Source organism: Aplysia californica, unplaced genomic scaffold, assembly GCF_000002075.1.
Source record: "Aplysia californica isolate F4 #8 unplaced genomic scaffold, AplCal3.0 scaffold01057, whole genome shotgun sequence".
NCBI lineage: Eukaryota > Metazoa > Mollusca > Gastropoda > Aplysiida > Aplysiidae > Aplysia > Aplysia californica.
In genome coordinates, this window is record NW_004798327.1 from 32,347 (window position 1) to 43,323 (window position 10,977).

Here is a 10,977-nt window from a genome sequence, read left to right on the forward strand (position 1 = left end):
AAGAAGAAAAAGTGGTGGACTTTAAGATTAATAAAAAGACAAACTAAAACCATGCATATTTTCACAGGAGCCATTTCCACAATAGCATGCCAGTTACCAAAGATATCTAAACTGTGCAAAGTTTTTTTATCTTTACTTTTGCGCTCAAATATCAACCTCCCAATACAAAATGTATCTTTCTCTTTACACAAGGGTTCCAGTATCAACCTTAACATATATAAATCATTTGCCAAAGAATCCTACAAAGTACACTCAGTTGATCCCCTGCTCTTAAGTCTAGAGTGACTCATCCTCACAACAGCAATTACTTCATGCAGTACACGGCAGAAACTCTCAGCAATCTTTCACAATCGAGCTCACTCAGTGCAGTTAAGTCAAATGTCTCCATTTATTATAACATATATAACATACATCAGATAAAATATTTTGACAAAGTGTGGACCTCATACAAACACCATTTCAGGGACTCTGCACCGTCAGTTCCCTTCACCCCCTAGCATATTGCAGACAGAACCCACTTTGACTACAGACCCCCACCAGCTGAAAGTTCCTGTCTGCAGCAAACCCTCACAGAGCAGACAAACTTTTAGAAACACAGCGTGGAAAAACCAAAGGGCAAGGCAAAGGAAATGAAGAGATACTTAACGGGGACACCCACTAACCATAACTGGGGTGGAGTCTTCCCCTCAAACAAGAATATATACAGACAGAATCCAAACCATCCATTCCTTCCACCTTGTTTTCAGTGTGCACGCATTATAGAACATCCTACCTTAATCAGAAAAATGTTACACAAGGTCATAAAACCAACAGCGCTAACAACAGCGCTAACGTATGCAAATAAACATTGTTACATGAAAGAAAGTAATATGCATGACACAGTCAACAGTACACCTCATATATTCTCTTGTAGCAGTCAAACAACCACAATGTTACTTTCTAAAAATGAAAAAATATATATATAGATATCTCCATGAACGAATGGTCCACTACACCCCTCAGCATTAACAGAAGAAGAATAGTCAGAATCTCTTCCTAATAATTATCACACTGGATAATTCAGGGTGTGCAAATGATACTATTATCTACAGGCTTCTGAACAAACACTTTTGCAAAGAAAAAAAAAATTCACTAAAACATCACAAACAAAAGGAAACAAAACCACAAATTTTGCAGATAAACACAAAAGTATCCCTACTAATTCCCAAGTGAAAGCCTTGTTAGTCATTGGGAAGCATGGTTCGAGGAAGTCCATAAAATTCACATATGACTGAAGGTATTTTGCTCAAGATTTCCGTCTGTCATTTCAATCATTTTTTAAAAAGGTGAAAAAACAATACATTTTCACAAACTTATACAATAAGCCGCTTCACTTTTATCCCACTCAAACCTCTGGAGCAACACATTCAATATCCAATATTCAATTAAAGAAAACACATGCGTAATTAAGAAGCCAAAAACAAGCAATCAACCTTCCGTCCACATTCTGCATTATTTCCAGTCTCACATCACAAGACCTAATCAAAACAAACTCAAAAACCCTATCAAGTTTTCTTTTTCAAAATAATTAAACATAAACGTGCAGGTGGAAGAGGAAAAATATTTCAAATACACAAATCAGTAAGTTTGCCCTTAATCAAGGTCCAAGGCATGTTCACATCGATGTGCTTCTGCGAAGATCTCATTACTAATAAATTTGCATACAACAAAAAAACATTGTCCATAGACTCCAGACATCACTGCACTATCTCCGCACACTGATTTCATAGATACAGTAACAACAGTCTTGTGTTTTATAGGGTGTGTTGCTTTTTTTTTTTCACTCAACATAAATATTCTAGTCAGGACAACTGTTTGCCACATGAGCACTCCACGAGTCGAAACACACCTCTCACTCATTCACTCACACACACACACGCGCGCACACACATACACACACACACACACACACACACACACACTTACTTACACACACGTACAGAAAGCAACAAGAGTGCACAGATATACTACAAGGCTTGCTTCTCCCACAAGATGTTGTTGCGTTGGATCTAACGTAGCAGTATGATGAGCCCGCGTCCCCTCGGAAAGAAGAGGCCGCCTCCGCTCAGCTACTAGTCCAATCCTCCACCAACTCCCCCCCCCACATTGCCAGCCAGCTGGACGGTGGTCACGTCTGGGTTTCAAATCTCTTCTAGGAGGGCCTGAAACAGTTGTTTTATTTTAAACAATTAATAAGGGCTTTAAACAATTAATAAGGGCCAGAAACAATTCTTTAGTATTTGTAACAGTTTTACGGCACTTGCAACACAATAAGGTCATATAAGTGCCGAAGATTAGAAGTGTTACAAGAGAGTAACAAACACACAGAAGAGGAAAGATAAAGACGATAGATGTTTTGATAGAAAAGGAGCAAAACACACCAGAACACCCACCAACCACCCGCAAACAATTCTTTAAAACAATTATTAAGAGCTTGAAACAATATCTTTTTATTCAATTATTATTAAGAGCCTGACAATTTTTATTTTTGTAAACAATCATTGAGAGCCTGTTTTTCGGTTTCAGTTCTTAAAATCTTTTTTTTTTTTTGTACGAGTTTTATGGCACTTGCAACACAATAAGGTCGTATAAATGCCAACGGTTAGAAAAAGGTGTTACAAGAGAGTAACAAACGTAAAAAAAAGGAGGTGAGTATAGGCTGATAAATGTTTTCTAGGAAAGAAGGTGCACACCACACCAAGGCACACACACACCACCCACCCACTATAAATACAAGTTGGTAAATATCGCTAGGGTCAAAACTGTGGACCGAGTAGTGTCTGTAAAGTTGGTAAGGAACACTCTTTGAGTGTGACTCTTTGAGTGTGACGATCTATGCCGCTGAAGAGCACACATACGAAAAAGTCCAGATTGTTTCAGTGAATTGACCAAGTTTCAGTGTTTTTTGCAGTATGGGATGCTGACCTCAAGAGCAAATTTGACTCCCACTGACCTTCCAGATCCAACAAAATCTTTGGTTATGAATTATTGAGAATTTTATCAGTGTGTAAGGCAGCGACTGTAGAAGTACATAATGGGTACCTGCTGCTAAAAGTTTAAGAGTACATAACACAGAAGCAAAAGACATGTGTCACACCACGGTGGAATCAGGCGCTCGTCAATTTTTGGGCATATGGAAATGTTAGTATCATCTTAAAGCTTGGTCATTTGTCTTGTATGTATGTATGTAGTATAGGGTTTTACGGCGCTCGCAACTGCTAAGGTCATATGAGCGCACGAAACACAAGTTGTTTACTTTCGCAAAAGTTCACAGCACAATTTGTTAACTAATTGACTTTAAAATGCTAAAATGTTAAAATATTAAAATTCAGTGTAAATATATTTGTGGTTTAAAACAACTCTTATTTGTCTTGCATATGGCAAAAAATACCCAGGTATTTAGAAAAGAAATTGAGATATTTGCAATTGAAGAAGGTCGGGGTCACCTGATTTCAGATACAAAATTAGCGAGAAAATGGCCGCCAAAGTTTGGTGACTTAAAAAGTTAAAGCGTCTTTGTGAACTGGAAATTTACATTTTTTGCGCCTTTGATCAATGTTTTTCAGTAAAATCCACAAAGACAATGCAATTTAAATGGATAATAGAGTCATAAAACGAAAAAAAATTGTAATTGCCCAACGGCCAGAAAAATGCTGATGTCTTAGTTTTCATTATTTTGACGAGCGCTTGATTTCACCACCATGACTCACATATAGAAAAATGTTCACGACAACATTTGTGTTGCATTAGGCTGAAATCGGGCACTCGTCAAAATAACGAAATCAAAGAAACCCAACATTTTTCCGCCCATTGACCTTTTATGCACATTTAAAAACATGTGTCAAGGTGGATTTTACGGAAAAACAATCTAGAGTAGCCCATACACGCAAAAACTTTTAGTCAAACCATTTAACATAAAAAGTATTGGCAGTTTGGCATTGTCCCTACATGCTCAACATATATTGCGCAATGACCAGTTAGTGCCTAGACCTAGCCATGGACGCACCAACAGCGTTGGCTCTTGCTTCAGTCTGCAGGCAAAAAAAAACACGAAAAAGACACGGAAGTGGAGCAAAAAGTGGTTTCTGCAGTGTTGGGAGTCACTGACCTTTTTCAGTTCCTTTCTAAAATTCATCAGTAATGAGTTGACTTTCTTCAGCTCATCTTTCGTCTCTTCCTTATACCACTCGCGATATTTATCTTAGAAGAGTCTGATATGCATCTCTTTTATTTTTCATTTTTACCAGAACAATTATTGCTTTTCACTTTCAAAAGTGCAGGGAAACTCCGATATACATCTAACAGCTTAAGAAGAAATTTTTTCTCCCCTTTATATGGCGCCATGTTGATATTTTCTAACCTGCTGCAAATAACAAATTGAAGATTGCGCAAAATATTGATGGGGTACCACACACGCACAATTTGATGGTTTACACCAAAAATGTCTAATTTTTTGGATATACTCAAAATTTTGAGATCAATACTTTAAGGGATATCAATATCATCCAAACACGATCAAAAAATGGTAAAATAATTTGGCATAAAAAATTTTGGCAAAAAATTTGTGTATGCTTAACACACAAAAAATGCAAATACGCGGCATCCAAGGACACTCAACTTTTGGAAGTCATCATACTTTGGCGGCCATTGTCTCGTTAACCCTATCTGTACTTCATGTTTAACTATCGTATCCATACAACATGGGGACTCGGTGCCACCACTTTCAAAGAGGAAAATTACTCATTAATCCGATCCGTACGTTTTGCATAGAAGTCTGTTAATGATTTTTGGAGAAATATTGACAGTTTCAAAGAGATCTTCACACAAGAAGTATTTTAAAATGTGAAGAATACAACTCCAGAGGTACAAAATGACCCCAGGGCGTATGGATAGGGTTCATTTTCCTTTAGACACCTGGCAACCCCACCTTCTTCAATCACAAATAACCCCACTCTTTTTCAAGAAAGATGGGTATTTTTTCTTTCATCAAAACCAAGACAAATGAACAAGCAACAGTAGAGTCCACGAATTTCAAATACGAAAATCACGAATTCTCGGGTATCTCGGACATAATGTTCGGTCCCATTTCATTCAGTCCCTATGTTTTCTTTGTATTGACTTCACAAAGTTCCTGAACACTCAGAACACGAAACACTCGAATCTCGAACAAATCCACTTCACATTCTAAGCTAAAGACCGGGCTTTTTTACAGCCTTTCTGGCCGCGGGTAGGCGTTTCTTTGTTATTGTTACAGCCAAAACCATGGTCCTTGTCTCACCACGAGAGACTGGGGGAAGGGGGGATGGGTAAGGGGGGTTGGGGAGCGATTCTGACAGCACCGCACGACTGGCTCGCCAGCGTTCTACCATACTGTGGGACGCACTCGAATGGCAAGAGGTGTAACTTTCTTTTCGCCAATGAAAGTACAGGAAAGGAATGACGTAGGAGTCGGCTGTGCACACATGAGATTTTCTTTTTTCCGCTTCCATTAATCTTCTTGTTTTCACACTGTCAACACGCTCATTAAGGGAGCTAACTACATTAACTGTTTTAATGTTCTTTTTTACCTCCCTTGATTTTTTTCTCGATATCTTTGTATTTGGGGTTTTCACGGACATGACAAATTACAGAAATCTCGAACACTATTTCCATTTCCAGACGAATTCAGGTTACCCGTGTTTGACTGTAGTTATAGCCATTATCTTGGACAAGTGGTCGTTGCAGCAGATTCAACTCAACTGTACGGGCAAATCAAGACTACACCATGAGTATCTAAGGGACACACTCACCTCTTTATCTTGTCCAGAGCCTTCCAGGCTTCGGCCTCGTCAGCCGATGAGGAGCTGGATCCGGAGGAGGCCACCAGGAGTCGGGAGAGGACGCCGGCCACCAGGTCGTCCGCCAGGCCCGGGCACGACATCTCGGCCAGGTCAAAGGCGTTCTGCAGTTCCTGCACCACGTCCAGCAAGGGCAGCGGCCGACCGATGCGCCGGAACTCCTTTCTGTACTCCTCTTGTAGCTGGAGATGGGGAGGGGGGTCAGTTACGTTTTAGTAAGTGTTTTGCGGCACTTGCTAGTTTTTAGTTTTAGAAGAGGTTTTACGGCACTCACAACTGCATAAGGTCATATGAGCGCCAGAAGATTAGAGGTGTTACAAGTGAGTAAAAAACATTTTTAAAAAAGAAGGAGAGATAAGGACGACAGATGTTTGATAGGAAACAAGAAGCAAACCACACCAGAGCACCCGTCAACCACAAACTGTAGCTGGAGGGGAGGGGGGCCAGTTTAGTTTTAGTAAGTGTTTTACAGCACTTGCAACACAATAAAGTCATATAAGTGCCGAAGATTAGAGGTGTTTCAAGAGAATAACAATTAAACGCAAAAAAGGAGAGATAAGGACGATAGATGTTTGATAGGAAAGAAGAAGCAAACCACACCAGAGCACTTGCCAACCACCCACAGGAGGGGGTTAGAAACCAACTCATCAAACCCTGGTTGTTTGAAATGAACTATGGTTGTTTTTTTATGTGTTTTTAAGCCCCATCAGAACAATTTAGCTCATTTAGGAGGCGAGTTTCAGACCCTGCCTGTCAGGGCTAACCCAGGTTAAGAGGGGTACAACACCCCAGCAGAAAAACTGAGATATTCGATACAAATTTCTCCCAACTCGGGAATCGAACTCGGGCCTCCAGTGTGCGACAGCGAGGTGCCTAACCGCTACACCAAAGACGCTGGTGAGAGTTTTAGTTTTAGTAGAGGTTTTGCGGCCCTCGCAACTGCATAAGGTCATATGAGCGCCAGGAGACTAGAGGTGTTACAAGAGAGTAACAAACATAAAAAAGAAGTAGGGGAAATAAGGACGATAGACGTTTGAGAGGAAAGAAGAAGCAAGCAGCAAACCACACCAGAGCACCCACCAACCACCCACTGGTGGGACTTTGATCTTCCTTAAAAGTTTCATAAATATGAAGTATGGCCCCCACTTTTCGAACTGCTTGACCCTGTGAAATACATACCAGAATAACACAGGAATTGCATATATAATACAAGAGGGACAGGACATAAAATGCTGTGGTTGTCCTAAAATGCACACCAAAAAAAAAAATCATCACACTCCCCAGAGAAGCAGATAAACTCGAAAGAAGGAATTGGGATGACAATGACGACTCCTACCTTTTGATTGATGGATTGAGTAGGTATTTTATGGCACTATCTACTCAATTTTGGTTATGTAAAGTGCTAACAAGTTTTACTGCCATGAATCTATCATCATGTTATGTTCTAGTAAGAGTTTTACGGCGCTCGCAACTGCATACGGTCATATCATCATCACGTTAAAGGGACGGACAGAAATTTATAAAAATCTTTGTAAATATGGTAAAGACTCTATTAACATTAGTATTTACAATACTAATTTCAGTGTATGTATATACACAGACAGCCACAACTATACATTTATATACCCCATTAAACAATCCTATTTATTTCTTTTATAAAACTCAAAATTGTTCTCCGACTAATGATGTCAAAAGGGGGGGTTTCGACATCTTTACAACTGAAGTACTTTATGCGTATATCGTCGAAGTCGACACATTCCGTCAGAATGTGCCGAACCGTAAAACATGTGTTGAGCGCCCACGCAAAAAGGAGCTGACTCCTACCTGCGTGAGGGTCGGTTGTATTGCTGAGGTAAGAGTTGCTGAAGCCTGGGGGCGTTCTGGTCCTTTCGAAGGCTTCGGAGGCTGTGGGAACAAGAAGCAAACAGTCAGGACCAACACGGACGGTGGAAAACACACCACATCATCTTGTATGTACCCATCTCTTTATATATCATCTCATACCCATGATAACAAATTTGGGGGGGGGGGAAATTTACATCCTCTTATACCCATGAGTATAAATTTTGGGGATAAAAATGTACATCATCTTATATCCATGCATAAGAATAGTTTGGGGGTGGGGTGGGGGGGGGCGTGCACGCGCTTTACGTCATCTCGATCCATGGGAATAATTTTTTGAAAAAAAAAACAAAAACAGGTCAAGACATCTCATCCATACCCCTAATAATAAATTTTGGAAAAAACTTGACAAAAGTCTTTAAGAATAAATTAGAAGGGAAAAAATTGACATTGACATCATCTCATGCCCTTGAGGTGGAACTTGTGAAAGTACCAAATCAGAGGGTATGATGTGGATGATGTTGTTACTGTTTGTTGTTGTTGTCGATCAAGATAATACCGATGAATGACAGCGTACTGTGAATCTCAAACTGATGATTATGAGAATATCTTTTGTGAAAAAAAAAAGACAACTTTTTTACAGAGTTGGAAAAAAAGGACATGTGAACCTGATAAGGACCATTCAGAGCTAAAAAGATGTTTATCATTCAGTACTGGGAAAAAGTAAGACAGACAGACAGACAGACAGACAGACAGACAGACAGACAGACAGACAGACAGACAGACAGACAGACAGACAGAGTAACGTAAAGAAGTAGGACCTACTAGAGGTGCCCTCCAACCACCAGCATGTGAAAATGAGAAAACAAATGGGTGCAGTAGGGTCTAAACTTTGAGCACCTCTTTTCTCTCCTTCCCCCAAACCAGAGAAACCATGTTACTATTTGAGAGGCAATAAAACTAGACCATGCATCCAGGTTTGTGTGTTTGTGGTATGGGGGGGGGGGGGGAGGAGGAGGGAGATATTCTAGATTTAGTGTTCTCTGACTTTCTAAAGACAATATCAGATCAGAATATCTGGAAATCTGAAATCAACAATAAATAATAAAATATTTACTTTGAAAGCAAAAACTTAATTCATGACTCAGATCTGTGTTTAACTGGATAAGCTTTGCATCATAATTTTCAATCAAACTGAAAACTGCTGATAGAATAAATAGTCATGAATATGTCATCATTACATTCATACTCAAAACCTACAAGGAGTATGGCAAATGAAACTTCAGGATTTAAACCTGCATATACCGTGTCTATCATGCAAGAAGAACACCTACATAAGCTCATACTGCAAACACACACATAAGAAAGAAAAAAAAGTCATAATGCAATATATGCACTTAAAAATCACACCCAAAAAACAAAAAAAAAACCAAGCTCGTAAAACATGCGCCAAAGATGCAAAAAAGAAAGAACGGGTTATGGGTGTAAAAAGATATGTTAGGAAGCAAAGCATGTTATCATTTTCCACGCAAACCCATACGTGCACATGCCAGTTTTTTAAAAGGACACAATGAGGGACAGCTGAAATCAAACAGAACTACTGATCTATTTAGAGGGTAAAACCTAGATGAATACACCAAAATAAAATAAACACTACTGTAACAATACATATTATTTCACTGATTAATACAGAACTTTTGTACAAGTCAGTAATCACACTAGATAGAAAAAAAGAGCGAATAATATGGTTCTTACTTATAAAGTTTCAGAAGAAATGTATCTACAAGACATCATCAAGGAGCAGTTTTTTAAAGATATCCCTGACATGACCAACAATAAGAAACAAAACAAACAAGCAAAGATGTTTGACGTTTGACTGACAACTTTAAAAAGTTCTCAATTTTTTGTTTACATAAATTAAAGGACTTTCTTCCTAGCAGTCAGGGTTACACAATAATTTTGCATCCACTTCGAAGAAACACTACAGTCTTAAGAAAGTTTTACATTTTTAAAAATTAACTCATCAAACAGAGCTGGGACAGACAAGAATATCGAAATGATAGGTAAGTAAAATGTGTGTGGCAACAGAGGTCTATCAGTTTGAGGTTCCTTTAGTTTTTTCTTTTTAACAGGACATCAATGTACTTGGGGTCATTATTCAAATGTAGAATTCCAAGAAAAAAGAACTTTTTCAATGGGATGGAACAGGCAGCTTAATAGCCTGCAACCCGACTTTTGATTAAGGCCTGAAACAATGATTAAATATGATAAAGTAGTGGCAAATCAGACACAAAATCCAAAAATTTAGCAGATTATACAGGATTATAATGTGATAATAGTAGGTATGCCAATGCTTCATAAATGAGACTTTTTAAAGAATAGCAATTTGCACCATTAACAGCAATTCTGCTGCCATAAATTAATCCTGAACAGCTGTAGCAAGGCCCATGAACGTTTCCGGTAGCGGAAAATTTCACATACAAATAACTCAGCTACATCCAAGAAAACTGACAACTGAATCTGGTGGACATATTGAAAACATATAACATAATTTTTGCATGTTTCCATTCAACTCCGCTTATGTTTCATGAGAGGTGCAGTCGTGTAACTAAAATAACCTAGCTGCCAAAATTAACTCTTACCATTGATGAACAAATCGGGATATTAGACAGTTGAAAGATTTACTTACTTATCATGGAATGCAGTGCACTTATTTCTAAAGGTTTCCTTACAAATTCCGCAACTTGCCTTCAAATACAGTGAATCTTTTATAGAGGCAGGAATTTTCATTAAATTCATTGCATAAGTATATCACATAAATGAGGAAAAGTATTCCGACAACTGCTTATTAATTTATTTTGTATCATGGGCTCGGAATATGCTGCTAGGACATCTGGATATTCTAAGAACCGACCCAAATAACACAAGAAAACCATGTTACCAGAGGCCTGTGGACTCTTTATGTGTCATAGGTTAAAATCAGTGTATGTTGAATGTTGAGGGGGGGGGGAGGGTGCAAGGACTCCAAATATGATGCCCATTAGAATAAAAAGTCACTCCAATAACTGAGATTAGCAAAACCATCTGCGAGATTAGCAAAACCATAGTGTTAACAGTTGTCCGAGTACCCTGGGGATAAGTCACGGGTTAAAAACACAGTCTCCGTCCAGGGAAACCCATGGCTGGATACAAAACACACAACACACACATGAAGGACTTGTACAGTTCTTGGTTATCATGAGGGAGCTGTGAGTGAGGG

General features: G+C 38.9%; 1 protein-coding gene across 1 annotated transcript in view; it reads right to left on the bottom strand.

Moving 5' to 3' along the window:
* Nucleotides 1-369: 369 nt before the first annotated feature.
* LOC101853134 (serine/threonine-protein kinase 24) overlaps nt 370-10,977 on the bottom strand; it is a gene marked incomplete at its 5' end in the record, with an annotated part of 34,583 nt that continues 23,975 nt past the window's right edge. The window contains 3 exon segments of the mRNA XM_005111424.3: nt 370-2,201; nt 5,829-6,058; nt 7,701-7,781. Coding sequence (XP_005111481.1) covers nt 2,192-2,201; nt 5,829-6,058; nt 7,701-7,781 — 321 coding nt within the window. The 3' untranslated portion in view covers nt 370-2,191.